Consider the following 19,932-nt stretch of genomic DNA (forward strand, 5'->3'; position numbering starts at 1 on the left):
ATGCTGAAATGGTCCGTTCAAGCTCGATAATCTTATTTGTGCTTTCTAAACCGTGTAGTGGCATCTAGTTATATTTATTTCAATTTCAGCGCCTTGTTCTGATCACGGCTACCAATACGGTGCGTTTAATAATTCATAGGAATAAACAGAAGTTAATTCGCAGTTTTACAGTCAAACTCCACGCAATGACACGAGTGTTTCTTGTAACGATTATTCCGGCGTGACAACAATTCCTCGTACGAGATGCCCTGTGACAAGTTGACCTCCATGACGAGTTCACCTATGACCAGTTGGCCCGTAGCAACCGGGCTTGTGGCGAGTTCTCCAAGACCCGCAGAGAGGAAACCCCCTTCCGAACAGATTTGAGTAGGGGTTAAACTTCTATAGCGGGAGAAAGGTGCCGTCTCAGACACACCGAGACGTCGCAACCGGGTAACAGGGGAATTCGTCCTTCCCCTCTTCTTTAACTGCTTTGGTGATGGCTATGGGGAGGGCTGTGACGTGCTTCGCGTCCGTCGCTCTAATAGGCTCCAAGAGACGGTAGCGTTCGCTTTTTGACAAGTTCGATAAAACGAAGTGTAGCAAAATCCTGTAACGCAGGTTCCTTTAGCACATGTTCCAGTAAGGCGTTCCTCTAAAGCAGGAGCGTTGCACGAAAATTCGTCAGCAGAAGAGGCCCATGGAGAAAACGGGTAGTACTCGATCTCGTATCTGGGTCCCTCCGACTGTGAATCCGATGCTGAATGCACTGCGCCAGCAGCGCGCGCGGGAAAAATGAGTCTGAAATGTTGACACAATCAACACCACCTACAGGGTGTTTCTAAACGCTATTCGGGTGTAAAAAATATTGTATAAAGAAATGAGTGAAATGCACTAAAACTTTACACAAATGTATTTATGTAGGGTATTGATTACACTTAAAGGGCAACTCCTGTCGAAAACGAAACCAAAATAAATTACTGGTACCGATTTAGTGGCACGAAATATGATCCCAGCCGAAATATTACGTCAAAGTGAAGCCGCGTACTCCACTAAAACCGATTTTAAAGACGCGGCGCCAGCAGCTCTTTAGCAGGACGCAAGCGGGTTAGCTTTTAGCCAAGGAACACTGGGGCATCACGTCGCCGTGGAGCTGCGGTTGATTGGTGGCACCGCAGCACCCTTGTGACGTCACGTCATGGCCGTACGGCTGATGATCAGTATTGCCATCCCTCTAGCAAATAGTTTCGTTTCTGCTGTAGACGCCTGAAGCCTAACTTTGAGCCGTGATATTTGTAAAACTACACACAATATCGAACAAAAAGTATACTTGAAATTCAGGGACTCTGCTTTAGCTGAAAACAATCGTAATCCCAAATTCAAAAATATTCACCGAAATTGCCGTCTAATTTTTATTTGAAAGAAATCTTTTTTGTGTGTGCCTTTTTTTGCTTTTTTAACAAGCATGCCAAAAGGAACTAATATGGCCAAAGAAAAAAATCAAAGCAAATCGTTTGTTTGACGCGTGAAGTCCACAATGTAGTTGGTTTTCAGATACATTGCTGAAATTACTAAAAAAATAGAATGTTTTAATACAAAATAAGATTATCTATCTATATACAAAAACATAGAAGCCAAAGACTTCAATAGCAGAAACAGCGCTGTAGAGGTGGGCTGTCCGATTCGTCGTCAGCCGAATGGTTTCAGCGGAGATGACTGCCGCTGCTCTGGTCGGAGTCAATGTCCGCCGAAGTTGCTATCAACTTCTCAGGTACGGTCGCCACATGTCACAGTAAATGTCCCTGAACTTGGTCGTGATGCTCATGTGGTTATGGTCCAAGAGCACGTAATTCCGCCGACTGCCCGTGTACCGGGGCCAGCTCTTGTTTGCGATGACGGGCAGGTCGCTGAAACCAACCACCGGTCAGTGGACATAACCCGAAACAGGGAGTAGAATAAAGGCACATAAAAGGAATGGAAAACACACAGCGGCTCCGAACACCTGATTTCAGTTACCGGTCGGTGCGCAGTCCTGATGCACGGACGCACTCAACCGCAACTGACCGGATTGAAGTTCGAAGAACAGGAGTCAAAGTTGCGTAAAGGTTGAGACGGCAGAAAGTTAATCTGCCTTCAATAGACCGTTCCATTAGGGTCATAGCAGAGAGGGTAAAAAGAGAAAAAATTCCCTCCCCCTCTCACCCGAATGTCGTCTGCTCCGCCGAGTGGGCTGTACCTAGCATCCGGCTGGCGTACAAACTCTGTTTAAAATCGCGTCATTTTAGAAATTTCAAGCGCAGATGCGCAGAATTTGTTATGCCAGTTGTCGTGTAATACTATGCTAGATAAAAAGACTAACAGGGTCCAATTGCGCTGTTACCTGCGTGCAAATAAAAAAAAAATAGGGAAAACTGTGTAAGATTGGCCGGTCTCTCCGGCGAAAAGTAAATCCGGTTCCTGTACCTTTTTACTATACAAAGTTCGTACTGGTGTAGGCCTTTAGCGACCATGAGTGGAAGTCTGAAATAATAAATAAAAACGCGCTCTTCTGCCGCAGTACACGCAGTAGTTGAGGGTAGTACTGCCGACTGACTCAAATGCTATTTAAGTAACGGAAAAAAGATATGCTAGTTGATCCTTTCCCGAAATAGAGCAACAGAGAGCTATAGGCTGATTATGGAGTAGCCATAACTATTCTAAGAACGCGAACCACTTCACAACGGCAATCACGAGCGAGATTTCGATGTTCGTTACAGCCCGCCGGTACAGCCCAAAGATGGAGAACGGCAACCTCCCGGTTTGTCGTCTGCTAGCGGAGTCGGGCGCGCGCCCTCTCTCTCGTTTTACCCCGCCGCACCCGCTGAATTTCCCGGATGTATGGAGAGGGCGCTGCTGTCGAACAAAATGGTGCCGTCCAGAGAGCGCTAAATGGAACGGTCTATACATGAGAAATTTAGCCATTTCAAGGCCACTGCAAGACTGTGGTCTTTGGTGTGCATCCGGCGTAAAGGTTACACGACTGCACACCTGTAAGGTGCTTCATTCAGCTCTAAACTACAGGTTAAGAAGCATGTTCCGCCTTGGGCGCGGCCTTTCTTCTTTTGATTGTGCTTCGTCGCAAACGTCGCGAATGCCGTACTCCTATCCTAGCCTTTCGCCGTGCATTGCAAGGCACGGCGATAGGATATGAGTTCGTGCTAAAGCTTCTGCTGGGTTTTTAACCTGTCACCTAAGTGCCCTCGGCGCCTTGTACAGGCAACTTTTTTTCGGCAAGTGATATCACGAAGAGTGGCTGATTTTTTTCTTCGTAATCCGGTTGCCGTTAATCATCGTTAGCAACCTCGTTTCCATGCCTCCTCTGTGTTTCGTCGGCCATGTTGTTTTACGGGGATGATTACAGTTCAGGCTAGATGTCGCTAAGCAAGTCTGGTCTTAGTGGTGACGAAACAAAAAATACGATTAGCGGAATCCTCGGCTTCATAGACCCTTTTTTATTTTTTGTTTTAAGCGCCGGAAGGAGGTGCTGCTGACAATTTACGTTGCCGCGAAATTCCGGTAAAATGAGAGGACAAACTATCCCCACCATAGCACCGTTCCTTCTAACGTTCGTGAAATAATTAATGGTCAGATCTCTGGTGGTTAGCTAAAGGAGCGGTTAGATAGAGATTTATTTTAGTTTTGTTACTTTTCTAGGACCATCCCGATCCCATCTTATGTTGTGCAGCACAACAGGAAGACCTCGTTAACGCCACATTCACACCAGCGATTAAACCGTATCCGCCACGCGGTTGCGAACGCAGTTGTTTAAGGATACACGACAAATTCACACGCATTTGATGATGAAACCGAGCGCATCCGCTTCGCGGTTGCGATTCGAACGTCAGTGTCAATGCAGCTTAAATTCCCAAATTTGTCACTTCTGTAGAACTTCATGCTCTCAGGACTTTTTGACAACAACAGGCCTGGCGAAACAGAGCGACCGGAAGTTTCTTGGGAGCCAAGAGCCCGTTGTGTTTATAAGCAGAAAGAGGGCCTATAAGATGGTTCTTGCTGTCCTTTTTCTTATTATTAATTTCGTAGACATCATCGAAGCTTTACCAACTTGGCTCTGTCAGTTCAAAAAGTGTGTTTTGGAGTTCTCTACCTAAACTAGTGGTCCCGTACAGTCCCAGCACGCCAAAAAACAAAACTCTGCTCGAACAACGTATGCTTTCTTGAGGTATCGTAGATTCGTGTTATACGTTCCTTTTGATTAACACCGTCGCGAAAACAAAATCTAATACTCTCATCACTGCAGACTGGTAACACGTTTGCCAGAGAATATATTGGGTGGCATTACATCAACACAGGTCTTACCCTGCCTTTAGCGCTAATCATGTGCTACCGAAAACTTAATGCGGGGAGCAAGTCGTCTGCTCCTTTTCCAGGGTTGCGGTGACATCAGAACACCGAGCTGTGATTGGCTCTGAATGAAGGATAGTGGGTAGAGCTGCCTTGAGGTCTACCCACTATCCTTCATTCAGAGCCAATCAGTGCTCGGCGTCTTTCTGACGTCACCACAGCCCTTGCAAAAGAAGCAGACGAACTTACGCTCCGCATTACCATACTTAAATGAGTCACTTCTCTTCTAACCGTCAATGCAGAACCACGGTAGTCACCACTTTTGAGGCGCTGCCTCAAGGTTACGAAGTGTGTGCTTATGTATGTGCGTACATGTGTAAGTGTGTGTTGTAACACAGAACGACAAAAATATAGGATACCTCAGCATCAGCTTCTAACTTGCTGAACGCTGATTAAAGCATAAAGAACAAAAGCACCATCTCAAAGCAAAACCACGAAGCACAAGCAGATTATCTTGGTTGTACAGGACATATAGCATCCAAAAGAAAGCAAAAACACGAGACACGCATTGCGGTTCAGTTTCAGACCCCTGCAAAAAGCGGTGGAGTAAAACTGACCCGTTCTTCCCGAAACTGCCCCATATGCCGGCCATTACTTCGAAGAAATCCTCTTCGTCCACGTTGTACAACCCCGCTCCAAAAAGTACAGCGAGGTCGTCCATCTGTGTGGCACCGTCACCTGTGACAGAGAAGAACGAAGGGCCCATGGAAAGAGGATGTCCTGACGACCAACGAGGCGCAGGATATGGCCAATGCCTATTATACCGTCATTATTGCACACCGCTGAAAAGCACCACAACCTTATTAAACTAGAATTGCTTCAAATGTCGCGTATCCCACCGGTTTTGTTTATTATTTCTTTTTACATAACTGAGGTTGAAGTTATATTTTGTTTCAACTGCGACGTTACGAACCACAGAGCCAATGCGGAGCGCAGGTTTTTCTGCTTTTTGCACCAGGGTTGCGACGATGTCAGAACGGCGAGCTCTTATTGGTTGATTGAAATAAATAGTGGGTACAGCTCGAGGCATCTAGCATTAAGGTCTACTCATTATCTTTTCAATCAAAGTTAATCAGAGCTCGGCATTGTTCTGACGTCACGGCAACTCCTGCGCGAGAACCAGACGACTTGCAGTCCGCATCATACAGCACTGGCGAAAGCGGAACGTCACGTCGTTCGCCGTGTTTCTGCGCGTGCTCATTCACCTTCTCATCAAATCGAGCACAGAGAGTGCACAGCGACTTTCCGCTTTTCAGTGCAGATTGTTGGGCGACTCGGCACTGGGTATTCAAAAACATAGTAGCGCTTGAGACGAGGACAAAGGGAGAAGTTGGACAGCGTTCGCTCTGTGTGTTGCCCAGTCTCCTCCTTTTGTCCTTGTCTCAAGCGCTACCATGTTTTTGCGCTTTTCGTCTGTTTACATGGGCTTCCGCGTCGCTCGGACATGGGGTAAAATGGATGTATATTCAAGCAATTGGCTCTTCCAAGTGCTTTTTTAAAAAGTCGACGCTCCAGATTTCTTGGAATGTAGTCCCTTTCTTATATAGTCCTTTTTACTTAAGCGATTCTTCGGTGCGTCGTTCTTGGTGCTGACAAATTTCAGCATGAAGGGCAACTTCGCCGAAAACTGAACTCAAAAGCCGCAATCAAGTACGTATTCGGGTCACATAATCCCTCGCTTACTCCTTTCTTCTTTTTTTTCGTTTTTTTTTTCTCTTTCGTCCAATTAAGTTATTACGGCTCGCTTTCCGGGGTCCTTTTCGCCACCGTCAAGCACGACTGCTCAAGAATTATCTCACCTTAAAACAAAAACTGGTTCCCCTGAAAACCGAGTATCAGTCTTTTTTGCATGAGCGCCACTGTTGTCACAACTCAAAGGGCATCTTGGGCGAGTATACTGGTTTCGCGCATAGAAAAGTAAAGGGCGATGGTTCACCAGATGAACTCTGGCAGGCTTTCGAGCAGGACTCATGACCAAGCTTGCGAGACATTAAAATTTAGCTTCATTGTGAGACCCCACGTGGTGCCTAACGGTAACCGTGTTAAAAACGCCCTATACATAGCATCAATCCCGTGACCACGAGCATTAGGTTGTTTGACCTCGATGCTTCGGTGTAGGCGGGAATGGTACCTTAACAAGGCCAAATACTGTGGTAACTACGAAACGTTTACGTTTTAACTTTGGCATTCGCGCGTCACGCTGTTAGACTGCTCTGTAATATTAGACTATTCGATAGGGTGAGCAAATACTTAAGCTTCTAAATGCGGTTCGAACAACCCATTGCAAACAAATATATCGGTCCTAGAAAAAATACCGTATACGTTCCCGTGTTTCTAATTAGCATTAATTAGTACTGTTACATTACCGTCTATAATTATTCTGGTGAATGCTGCATTCGTACAGTCCTCGGTCAATTCTTTCACATAGGTCTCCGGACAGCTTCTGAGAGAGGGCGCAAAGCGCGAATGTCCCACAGCGTTGGGGATGAGTATGTTACGTGAAACTTCCCTAGACACCAACTCAAATCTATGATATCGCGCCCATGCAGTGGGCTACTGTCGGCAACCTGTTTTCTGCGCACGTATACAGTGCACACTCCCGGTGTGGACACACCCGTGCTTGTTCAGCGAATAGGTGTACACTCTCGTAAGCAGTAGCGACACGTTTCACCGACCTACGAGATTTCCCGCGGGAAGCAGCGTCGTGGACGGCTTGTACCGGAACAGAAAGTAGTAGACGTCGTTGCCCGCCGCCGAGTAGATGTCGGCGTACAGCTGCATGGGGCACACGAACAGCATGTCTCCCAGAAGGTCGGCGGCCAGCCGGAAAAACGTCACGTGTCCGGCTGCCTGCCTCAGCTGCTCGTAGTACCGCCTGGACGTAGTTTAAGGACGCGGTCGCACTGCCAATGCATTGTACCAAGGCGTGTTTCTTCCCGATATGACTGTCTTGTCGCGTTGGTCACACAAAATCTGTTTGCAGACATGTTCCCAGCCCTCATGCTTATGACGCTAACATGCTTCAAAAATGCCTCAGGCATGTCCGCAGACAAACCTGTCATCGTGCTTACAGCCCGTTTGCTTTTGTGTGATGTATGTATGGGCATGCGGTTGCGGCTTTAGGGGCTGTCATCCGGACGTGGGTATGGAGCTTTGACAGAAAGCTGCTAGAGGGTTTCTGGTGACCAATCTCGCAGCGTTTCGACAAATCCGAGTCGTAAAATATTTACCGGAGAGCGTGAGTTGCTTTCTTGGTTCAAATATGTCAAAATACAAATGAGCTTTTTTAAAAAAAGAAGAAACAAAAACGTTCCGCAAATGGGTTTTTGGTTGAGAGATGTACAATTCGCCATTCTTGTGCATGCATGATGCAGATCTAATCAAGAAAATGCAATATACTGCACTACCCCCCCCCCGTTTTTGTTTTTATTTTACTCTGTCCTTACTGTTTCCTAACGGCATGTTAGGTAGTGTGGGCTTCCAGAATAGCGCGTTATTTTGCGTAAAGAATACGCTGCATCAGCAAACGTAATAAAGTTTCAAACCTCGTAAATCTATTTAAGAAGCCTACTGACGTTTGTGGATTCAGTTGCAAAAATTATAAAAGCTGTTCCTACTTCAGAACAAACAATTTCTCGATAGTACCAGCACTTATCTTTCATGAGGAAATATTCACCACCTGTTAGAAAACGAAAGAGCCTTTTAGGATTTCTATATCCCCACACCTTTGGAAGCAAAATAAGTGCTCCCATACCTTCTTTTTTTTTTGGGGGGGGGGGGGGGGGGGGGGGGGGAGGGGGGGGGTGAGATTTATTCTAAAATAACAAAAACAGTTTTCTTTAAACTACGTTAGCGGGTTAAAGTTCCATTGAGCGGGCGCTGAGGACTGCATGCCCTACGGCCACATGCTCCATCCGTGCTTCCAAATAACGTACCACGAGCCCGCTAGCAACTGAAATATGTCAAGAACGCCAAACTAAAACTTCCATCGTACAAACATGCATATATTCCTCCATCTGCCGTCGTTATTAAATAATTACAATTAATTGCCAGTCGTCACCGTATGATCGTAGTCAGGTTGGGCACCCTGTAGCCTTGCAGGTAGGTCAAGAGCCTAGCTTCGATGTCCCCGAGACTGTCGGTGCTCAGTTCCTTCTCGGTCAGGTTGCGAAACTCGTGGGCTACGAGCAGATCGCCTTCGTTCTGGACGTTCCCGACGAGCACCGCGCCCGCCGTGCCTCCGGACTCCCTCAACAGGCCGCTGAACTTGTCCGGCAGGTAGGCGTCTCCGTAGACCGGGTAGAACTTTCCTTCTAGAGCGTCCCGAAGCCTTCCAGTCGGAGTGCGGTGGATGCACTGCACCAGAGACACCGGGTCCACGTCCTGGCGCTGCCCCACGTCGGGGCAGTGGAGGCCCCTGGCCGTTCCCTCGATGGGATCCCCGCGCTCCGCCGGAAACGGCATGAGCGGCGAGCCGCTGTGCAGGATGGCGCGGCGCGTGAAGCCTCGGGTCATGGGCGACAGGAGGTTGTAGCCCGCTGTGGTGCCGCCGGTGCCCTGGCCCAGGAGCACGACGTTGTGCGGGTTACCGCCGAAGCTGGGGATGTTGTCGCGCACCCAGCGCAGCATCAGGGTCTACGAGCGAGCACGGGGAAAGGCAACGATACCTTATCGTATACGTGTTGCGCAACCCAAGAACAACTCCCAGAAAACAATGGCGTCGCTCTACACTCCAGAAACTCTGGAGCCTCTGCTCTCCCGCAAAGCATTCAAGAAAGACAATCTCTACAATATGCGGAGGAAGCCTGACGTCGAGGCTCCACATATGCTTAGACCTAAAAAAAGAAAACAGTGTGCGTTATGAGCATGACGTTTCACCATGCTCAGTGCCAAAGCGCAGATCGAATTTCTTTTGGCGAATTTCACCGGTCGTTTTGGAGCGCGCCGGGATCAGCAGACCAGATCCGAGATGGCGCACGCAATCCGAACGGAGTCGCCCCGCCTCCAGGTCCCCAGTGGAACACGACCACTCCTCCGGGATCGGCGGATGTCTTCCCGTCATTCACCTTCCCAAGAATCCCCTTCCCGCGGTCCCTGATCTCGAAGCACCTTTTCGCAATCACGGCGCTAACAACACGTGTTCAACGCACGAGCCAAGTTAATCATATGTGAAAGATGCGTGTCGATAAACGATGTGCATCGGCGTGCCCCAGTTGCCTCTTCATCGGAATACTCGTGAACAGTGTCAAGTGCGTCTCATTTTTCGGCCTCTTCAGCCAAGTCCGAAAAGGCAGTCGAGTTGATGTGGGCCACACAAGCAATCCTTGTCGCTGCAAACTCGAGCGGCTACAGCTGGAAGAGCTGCTCGAGAAACTTGACGACGAACTGAGATCAAGCAGCAGCGCTAGTAAAGCAGACGGTATACCTCCCGAGAGGTCATTACGAATTCTTCCGCGGAAAGATGCCCGGCGAGAATGGTGTGCGCCCCGAGGGCTGGCCAGGCTGGCTTCGGGTCGAGTTTGCCGAAATCGGCGGAGCGACTTTTCTCAGATCCGGATCGAAATTCGGAGTCGGAGCTGATCCAAAACGACAGGTAGAACACGTCCGCCTGAATTTTAATCGGCCAAGTTCAGCTGGTGAAATTCACCGACTAAAAGTTGCTTAGAAGGTTACATACTTGTCAGTGCTTAGTGACTATCAAATATGATGATGCCAGAAGTTGTTTGCACCAATGTGGCCAACACTTGTCAAAGGTTAACTATGTTTTAAAACTTTCAGCGTATTTCTTTTTTCCTTTTCAATTACCTTTTGTCTGTTTCAAGCGCTCTGTTTATGTGGAAGTAATGGACCTCTTCCACATACCGACGGCACCAGGCGGTGGCTGCACGAACTAAAAATCGAGGAAGTGACCTTCCTACGCTACCAATCGATAATGGGAGCTACGCCTACCAGTTTCTTCAATCTCTGGGCTGCGGCGCGTGCCCAGCGCGACTTTAAAGAAGGGCATCCGTGGCGTCCACCCAAACTTCGTGCTTTTCTTTCCGTCCACTTTCTCTTCTTGTGTAACACAATTCTATACATGCTGCAATTCCGTGTTCTACTCGGTGATCCACAGCCTCCTTCCGAATTTCCTCGATTTTTCGCGCCGACTTCCGCCGCTCGGCATCGGGCGCTCGCGCGTGCACAGAACGCTTCTTGGAAAACGTCCATTAGCCTTGCTCTCATCGGCAAAACTTCCTGTGTTGCTTTTTTACGGGTGCACGAAACGTTCAGCAGCAGCCCTCTGGCGATATGAGAGAGGGGTGTAGGAAAAAATGGTCCCGGACAAAAAGGACACGAAATAATGGGTTAAAAGGGACCCAGACGAAATGGTCCCGAGCAAAACCCGGACAAAATGGTTCCAAGTAATTCGTTGACACTAAAATATACACAATGTATATTTCAATTTATTTAAGGTTTTTATGATATATTTTAGCAAACAACTAAAAAGCCCAAAAGTTAATTTAAAGCATATTATTTCTCACTCGGCTCTAATACTCTTATTCGCATAAGTCAGAGCACTTACAAATAAGCTGGAGCTTGAAAGTCACTACACAAATACACACGCACACACTAAAAGCGCAAGGTCGCGAGGCACACTGAGCTTGATTGCACCAGCAGGTGATAACATGTACCAAAATGTCGACCAACACAATTAGTGCGTTTTGTTTTCAGCACTGCCTGCTTAGTCCTATAAGTATAGGCGCAATGGCGCCGCAAGAAAACTCATGCACTTGAGGAATCAGCAGGCACGTAGTCCAGGGGGGGGGGCCCATGGGGCCCGACCCCCCCCCCCCCTCCAAAATCTTCCATTTTGCTGGGACTTCCTCTCCCCCCTCCCCCTCATACAGCATTTTGTCATAAGCGGGCCCCCCCCCCCCCCCCCCCCTAAACAAAATCCTGGCTACGTGCCTGGGAATCAGACATTATCATGCACATACTACATCTTTGTGATGGCGTGTGTGCAATCGTGTATCGCTACTGCGTGATGCCCGCTAAAAAACCGAGGCTAGCAGTGGCGCAGCACTGGCAAAATTTCTCATCTACAGCGTAAACCTGTGTCGCTTCTCAAAGGAAGACCGACCTTACCCTGTATAAACACGAACGCCAATTGTGTGATGGCGTATTATGGAACAACGTTTTTTCTTTTCTTGCTGAATATGTAAAAATAATATAGAGACATTATTTGACATATTTACTTCTACATTGTTTCTAGTTAAATTTTTCCTTTTCATCAACTCAGCTACTGGCGTGCAAAGTATTTTTATTTGAATATACAAACTTTAAAATGGCTCGCGTTTTATAACTTAAAAAGGGGGGGAAGGAAGAGAGGGAGGTGCAACGTTTTCCGGAATTCGGTCAAACATTTCTGGAAGTTGCCCTCTGACACTTCTAAAGAAAAGAACAGAAAATCGATTTCGCCTGCGTGTCCTAGTTATTGTGTAAAAAAAAAAGGGATAAATATTGGCATTTCTGGCACCCCTCAACTCACTCCCAGTCTTCAGGGTCACACCTGGTCGCACCCCTAGTGACGTAATTCGGGGTGCCGTGTAGTTTTCCGTGTGCTTTCTCGGAGGACGTTTCCTCTCCCTCTCTCTGCTGAGATTAGCGGGCGTTATGCTGCAGCTTAGAGCCGAGCGACGTCACGTAAGCTTCTTGCCGTAGTTCCTTTGGCTGCCACTCGCGGCTGCAAGTAGGGGAAAAAGCTCGACTTTTGCTTTGCGATTATGCAGCGGAATCGCGACATTTTTTAATGAAGGAGATGTTTTCTCTATCCTCCGGGACACGATAAACAACATAAAAATGATGAGATGAAAATTATTTTAATCTTAAAATTGTTGTACCCCCTCCCCCCCCCCCCCCCTCCCCTTTTAAGTATTCAGAGAAACTTTTTTTTTCTGTGTCCGAATGGCAGCAATTACAAACAATCGACCAACCCTTGAAGAGCAAACAAACTATGCCTCGAAATCGGCCTGGAAGAATTTTGTTCGGGTTTGAGCTGGGGAACATTCTATCCGGGCCATTTTAACCGGGACAATCTAATCCGGGGCCATTTTGTCCGGGACCATTTTGTCCGGATCCCTTGAGAACGATATTTCTGAAAACGCATATTATGTCCGCATGTCTTGAACTAATGGTTCGATGTCGTCCGTTTTGGGACCGCGGTGTCCCGGATACACCGGTTTCAACGCAGCTTCACCAAGTCCCCTGGCCAAATGAGGCGCTACAGAACCAAACAAAATTATACAGATAAACATATATCAAATACAGTGAAGTGTCGTTAATGTAAATACCTTCACCCCCCCCCCCCCCCAAAAAAAAAAAAAAGAGACGAGCGTGTGACGTAAATAGAAATATAATGAGAGCTAAACAAAAAGGAGAGACGAAGACAGACGAAAGTCCCTTGATAAAATTCGCACTTACAAGTATCGCCAACCATTGTTAGCATATATTGCCCATTGGAGCAGCAGCTAGACTAAATGGCGAGGACTTTTGAGGAGGGTTTATTTAGTATACCATGGCCATGACCAGCTGTACAACCAGAAGTTTAAGTCCTATTGGTGACGGGCTGTAAGATATTTGAACCAATTAATTAATCGCCCGCTAAACTCTTATTCGATTACGGTCAGTAAAATGGACCCTTTTTATGGGCTGGTCACGGGCACCATCCTCCTCGCTATCGAAACTCTAGATCAACTATTCATCCTTGGCTCCTTGGTAAGAACTTTGCAATTTTTCGGGACTCCGTGCTTTAAAAGTACACAACTACGTAGTAAACAAACTTTTATTATAATTAAGAAAAAAACATGCAGTGTCGTGTAATGGCTCGTTCACACACTTGCGTTTGCTCACGACCGAGTACTTGAAGTCTCTTTATATATGGACATCACATAAATGACACGGAGTTCTCTGCGGACAACTTCGGACACTCCTCAAGCGAAGTTCGGTATAAACGGGTTTCCTTTATAGACAGTATTTGGTTGTACCAAGCACTGTCTGCAGAGAGTGTTTGTATATCACCAATGTGCGAGGCCCTTTATACAAGACAGAAGCGCGCCTGAGAAAGTGTATGAAGACTTTCCTCGTGTGACGTATCAGCGGCGGTTTAGGTTCGTTACCTGGTCCAGGAGGCCCATGTTACCGGGCGACTTCTGCTGCTCGCTGCGCATGAAGCCAAACGCACCGAGCCGGTAGTTCGGCACGACCACCACCGCCCGGGCCTTGTCCGCAAAGCGGCTGGCATCGGCGAAGGAGTAACTGTTGCTGCCGTGCCCAAAGTCCCAGCCGAGGAGGAGGACGAACACGGGGTTGAGCACGCCGCCCCGCGTCCCGGCCACCTCTTCGTTCCTCTGGGGCGCGTAGATGTTCAGGTGGAGGCAATCCTCGGACGCGTTGCCGGCCTCGATGAGCGTTCGGTCGAAGGTGAAGTAGGAGGGAGCCCTGCACGCACGGATACCGCATGTTCCGGGCATCCAGGATCCGGCTGGATGGCGGCATGGGCTCGGGCTTGCGGAACCGCAGGTGTCCCACGGGGGGCTTGGGCGTACGGGATGCCGTAGAACACGTCCAGTTTAAGGACGGGCGAAGTGCGGCCCTGAACTTGGCCGATGTCCAGGGTCACTTCCGGTTCTTTGTACACCTCCACGAAGACAATAAAGAAGGCGTACATGAAGAAGACAGCGAAGGCGGTCCCTGACATGCCGTGCCACCATCTGGAAAGAATTTTGCATTTTATAAATGGTTTTGTCGAAAGGCAGTTGATGTAGGGTAAGGCCAGTTAGGCGGGGCAGAAATGAGACATAGTGAAAAATGAATTTTTTGTGTGTGTGTGTGTTTTGCGCCCTCTGTATTTGAATCTTGCAATATGATTACTTGAATATTTTCCCGACTTGTACCGGAACTTATCCGCTTTACTTCATGAAAAAGTCTGCTACACTTGGTCTAAATACGCCGACGTAAAAAAAAAATAAATGCGCAGCTATCGTTCGAATGTATGCATGATATTCAGGCCACTTCCGGCTGCCATGACAGGGAGCCGAGAACACTTCCGGTTTGTGTTTTGTTGGCATGCTTTTATAGGGCAACATCAGCATGTTTCGTGTGTTACGCAATTAAATCTGTCTGTTGTTGCGTTTTTCCGCGTCCACTGACTTCTTGAAGTTGCCGTAATGCTTTGCAATTGACTGGGCAACTTTGCCGTGGCAGATCTTCGCGAAATAAAAGAAGCAGCGAGCCGCGGCCATCGAACGCCGAACAGTCTATCACCCGTTCGTCGATTTCACGCTCAGCACAAAGATCGCTTAATTTTGAAATCAAAAATGCACACATCCGTCTTTTCCGGACAGCGAATATACTTGACCGAACGAATCACACTTGAGTTCTTGTGCAAATAAAGAGTCATTGAAATATTAATTTATATTCGCCCCCAAATAAAACTTTTTTTTTAGTTTAGCCCGAACGCCGGTTCTCATAACACGAACCAACTTGGCACTGCATAAAATATTTATACGTAATAAGATAGCTCTTATAGTTTTTTCTTTTTTTTTTTTCTTTACCTTAGAGCAGAATTAATTGCTGACGCCAATTTTTTGTGTGCATGCGAGCTTGTGAACAGACGGTTTATGTGAGAGTCCTGAACAAACTCCAGCAGAAACCCGGACGAACTAAAAAATTATAAGAAAAATAAAACGTTAATTTTGAGAGTTTCTGTCAGCGCAGGACATCAGAATGGGAGGAATCTTTTCGCATGGGAACCGAACCTGGGGGTTCGGTTCCACGTCAATTTAGAAGTTCAAGAACCCGATGTTTTTTTGTTGTTTTTTTTTCGCCATGTAATTAAGCGTCTATTTATGACACAATCAAAGCAAGACGTGAAACAGAATCGACTGGTACTATCCTTTAGATTTTATTGTTCGCCCACATCGTCAAACACAACGGCACTTGTGTGTCTGCCCAAACAGAACAGTTTGAACAAATGCGATATGCCCCGAGGATGGTCACGTGATCGTCACGAGTCAGACGTGAAACTAGTTTTCCTGCCTCATCGCCTGGGTTCTAGAATCTAAAGTTATCCTTTTGACGTTCGCGTCTGCACCTGTATCCGAGTGAATGCCGTTCACGGGATCGCCGCGGTGAGTCGACGTTGTCACCACCCCGATATCTCCACTCGTTGTCGAAAACGCAGCACTCGCTTTTTCCCAGGCACGATCGAGCACGAGTGGCACAATCCTTCGGAAACTCCTTCAACTACGTCCGACAGGCGTAGCGAACTTTCGCTTTGACTAGCTAGAACACTCACGACGACGCCGCTCCGTACATAATGGGACGCTGTTCTCACACACGCTCTCCCGTGCGCGAAAAACACGAAACAAATACCTGCTTCGGTTGATTCGTGGGCGTATAATCGCTCATTCACACTGGAAGCGGATCCGTGTTCGCAAAGCGGTTGCGAACGCGGTTGTATAAAGATCCAGTACAATTGCACGCGCACTTGATGTCATCGAGTGCGCGTGCAATTGCACTGGATCCTTGTACAACCGCGTTCGCAACCGCTTTGCGAACACGGATCCGCTTCCAGTGTGAATGAGCGGTTACTTCGTTGAATATCTCACGTGTACGCAAGTTTCCACTGGGCCGTCAGGTATACGGCCACGTAACTTTCGCCACGGAGGTCAGATAATGCGAGATGATCAGGTGCTTTTTCTTGGCGGCGGATGGTTCAGAAACACACGCGGATCTATCTTACATAGGTCCGGTTTTCGACATACCTTTTCCGATTTTCCGCGAGTAACACTTAAAAAAGACGCGCTGCTCTTTCTTACCCATTGAAACATATATACAAGAAGCTGGTCAACCGGAAGTTATCTCGGACGCAGGAATTTCCGCCATTACTTCTTTATGCTTACCTTGTACTACCATGTATACAATAAAGTTGTTCAAGTAAGAGAATTTTCAAGAAGCAAAACGCAGCAGTATCGCAATCAACAGGCGTAAAGCGCGAAACACATGTACGACGAAACGTTCCGATCCGACGTGCGGACTGCCGGAATGACCTTGGGGGGAGAGGGTTTTCGTAGCATCGGAGAGCGTTGAAAACCCTCGCCTCCGACCGTCGTATTGCGCGGTCGGACGTCGGATAGGACGGTTTCGTCGTACATGTGTTTCGCGCTTAAAACCCGTGAAACGCGCAAAAGGCGTAAAATGATTTTTTTCGGGTTTAATGTTTCTTCCTAAGCTTAACTTTTTTTTTTCTTTTTCTAGGTCTAGGATTGTTTGGGCGTACAAAAGAAAAAAAACCAGTCAGGGCTTAATGACGCAAAAATGACACGAAGAAAGCACTTGAAAGTGCGCATCAGCAACGTCACTCTATTCGCGCTGCAGCGAACGCCTATCTAAGGACGTACTTCAAAGACGTGCACAAAAACTCGACGAAAGTGAAGAGCCTTTATAAAAGTCGGTTGCCATCCAATCAAAAATTTCTTCCCGACAAGCGAAAAAAAAAAAATGTCGTCGTCGATTATTTTGTGTGAATGTTGAAGTAGCTTTTTCGACTCACCTACAATGATGTGCAGTGAATAGTTTACATTTTCTATGAAAGAATTAAAACAAAGGAGGAAGATTATTCAGAGTAAAGGTAGATTGTCTGCACACTCTTTGTTCACTGAATAAGCCGGTAAAGCAGAAGCGTTCGGTAAACCGCACGACGAGCGCCAAATGTGACTGGCAGTGCCTGATGTGCCAAACACTATGTAGTAAGGAAGCTCCCGTTTAGTGTGTATCCAATAGGGATGTCGCGAACCACCCTAGGTTCGATTTCGAAAGGTTTCGATATTTGCGAAGCAAACTGAGGTTCGATTTCGAAAAATTTCGATATTTTCGTACCGACCGAGGTTCGATTTCGAAAAATTCGCAACTTTTGACCACAGCGGTGTTTCGAATTCGAAAATTTCGAAGCTTTCACGGTTTCTAAAATTTCGAATTCAAATATTTCGAATATTTTTTTACTTCAGGTTCGATAAATTCGAAGATTTCGAAATTCTTTGTAAAACAAATTCGAAAACTTCGAACACTTCGAATTTTTATAGACATGAAGTTCGAACAATTCGAAGATTTCGAATTTCTTTTTGCATGAAGTTCGAAAAGTTCGAAAGTTTCGATTCTCTTTTAACGTTAAATAAAAAAAAAAAATAAAAAAAACTTCGAAGATTTTGAATTTTTTTTTTAATCCAAGTTTTTCCACAGTTTCAGTTACAAATAACGTTTTCACGACTCACTGGTTTTCACAAAATCAAGTTTAGAAAAGTTAGGGTGTGATATCTAGATTCTGCGAAGTTGGTTAGGCAATTAAATGAGGCGACGAGTGTCCCGGACGTGCTAGAATATTTGCCAGTGCCAGCCCTGGGGGGGGGGGGGGGGGGGGTCGGGGGGTCTTCAACCTGCATCACGCAGTAGTGATTGCACGAACACACTGCTTTACGAGACTCATCCAGTTCGAAACGGCCAGGGGCAAGCAGGAGGTTGAGTCTCAGAAAAACTTTGATGCGACCTCGCAAACTAGCTCGCCACCCTTTGCACGCTGGTAGTAATCCGATCCGGTGAAGTTTATAATTGTCCTGGAGGTTTATTTTCTGGGACGGAGGAATCGCCTCGCAAAAAGCACAAAAGCCGACACAACTCGAGGTCGAGGAGCGTTCTACCATACAAGTGGCGTCGGAAGAGGAAAAACGGGGGGAAAGAGGGTAACGAAGGGGGGGGGGGGGGGGGGGGGGGGGCGGCGGTGCTTCAGCCTCCTTCTTCCCCTTGCAGGTATTTCGGACTGTTAAAGAAAACAATACGGGGAAAGAGGGCGTGGTCGAGCTTATTTTTATGCATATGCATAGCTACTGTCGCTCTTCACTGCATAAAAGGTTGCGTAGATGGTCATTGTTAGAAACTCGTTGTCAGAAGGCACTGCTCGTCACATGCTTAGTGGTTCGGAAGTTCAAAGCTGTCTTTTCGACCTAAACACCTGTGCCGATAGTTACAAAAAAAAAAAAAAAAAATGCGAAAATAAAAAGCAAAAAAAAAAAAAAACTATCAAGAATTCGTTGGAAGTGTTCTATTCTTGCATATTCAGAGGTTCAGAACTTCGAAACAAGTTTCTTTTACCAAAATGTGTCCAGGCTAAAAGAAACACGACCCAGGAACGTGAAGCGAAAAAAAAAAAGTTTTCTTTTAATGACGTGCTGAACTTGAACACTATTAGAAATCTTCTCCTATGAGTTAATTTATTCCTTAACGTGAAAAAACAATGAATATATTATTTTGTATTCTGCAGATGGCAATGATATGTACTGTCTGTGGTGTTAATTTAAATGCGGTACCTCAAACAACTTAGACGAAAATAAATATCAAGTTTAGGCCATAATTGCATGCAGATACATGTTTGGACATTTCTTCGAAACTCACGTTGAATAACAATAATCCATCTTAAGACGGCACTTACCGAGGCTATACATAGATCATTCTTAAAAAAGTATAACATATCTACCATAAATAGCTCCGGCTGCAGCGTGCTTCAAATCTGGCACAAACGATAATCGTCAAAAACCCGTCGTCCTTCCTCGCCCCTTCGGGGATTTATTTCTTTAAACCTAAGCATGCCAGAACACTGAAATAAACGACATTGTCTTTCGTAAGGAACGCAGCACCGCGTGTAAAAGTTCGAGAAAAAAAAATTACGAATGTACACCACTACTGAAACCGTCCGCCGGTCTTTCGAAGTTCGACGAACGTCGAACTTTTACCCTAAAAGTTCGAAGTTCGTCGAACTTCTGACTTATCAGAATTCGAAAGTTCGAAACTTTTCGAATTCTCTTGATAAATAAGTTCGAAAGTTCGAAATTCATCGAATTTTTTGGTCAGTCAAGTTCGAAAGTTCGACAAGCATCGAACCTTGCAGCGCAATAAGTTCGAAAGTTCGAAAAAGATCGAATTTCTTAGCGTAATAAGTTCGACGGTTCGAAAAGCGTCGAACTTCTTAGCTTAACAAGTTCGAAAATTCGACCTCCGTCGAATTTTACGATATAGAAAATTCGAAAAATCGAAATCTTTCGAACCTTTCGAACCGCTTGATTCGAGCATCGAAACTTCGATTCGAAAAAAGTTCGCGGCATCCCTAGTATCCAATGTACGGCGCGCGAAAAGTGGGTTAACGAAGATCGAGCAGGGGCATACGGAGTATATTTCAACTGTTCCAAACGCAAAACCTAAACTCCTTTTTTTTTTGGGGGGGGGGGGGGGGGAAGGGGGGGGGGGAGGGGGTTCTTATTTTGTCCCACGTGTATCGTTTTGCCCCAAGCCTCGGGGCAAGATAAGACATTTGTGGTTGTTGATTATTAATTAACGCTTTGTAGTTTCACTAACTCGAGTCTAGTCATTTTTACTTACCACAATGCCAGAGGTCCAAAGAAGGTTTCCTTAGAGTTTTCTATCGATTCGCCATACAAAAAGAAATAGCATCGATTTGAAAAT

General features: G+C 46.5%; 1 protein-coding gene across 1 annotated transcript; it reads right to left on the reverse strand.

The window, feature by feature from the left end:
* Positions 1 to 1,598: 1,598 nt before the first annotated feature.
* Positions 1,599 to 13,876, reverse strand: LOC8030178 (acetylcholinesterase-1-like). The gene is made up of 5 exons (XM_040213559.2): positions 13,539 to 13,876; positions 8,441 to 9,015; positions 7,056 to 7,255; positions 4,938 to 5,058; positions 1,599 to 1,886 (listed from the first exon to the last, which is right to left on the reverse strand). The coding sequence occupies exons 1-5, from the start codon at positions 13,587 to 13,589 to the stop codon at positions 1,739 to 1,741; spliced, it is 1,095 nt and encodes a 364-aa protein (XP_040069493.2). The 5' UTR covers positions 13,590 to 13,876; the 3' UTR covers positions 1,599 to 1,738.
* Positions 13,877 to 19,932: the final 6,056 nt, after the last annotated feature.

The sequence above is a fragment of the Ixodes scapularis genome, unplaced genomic scaffold, assembly GCF_016920785.2.
Source record: "Ixodes scapularis isolate PalLabHiFi unplaced genomic scaffold, ASM1692078v2 PGA_scaffold0__279_contigs__length_252992795, whole genome shotgun sequence".
Classification (NCBI taxonomy): domain Eukaryota; kingdom Metazoa; phylum Arthropoda; class Arachnida; order Ixodida; family Ixodidae; genus Ixodes; species Ixodes scapularis.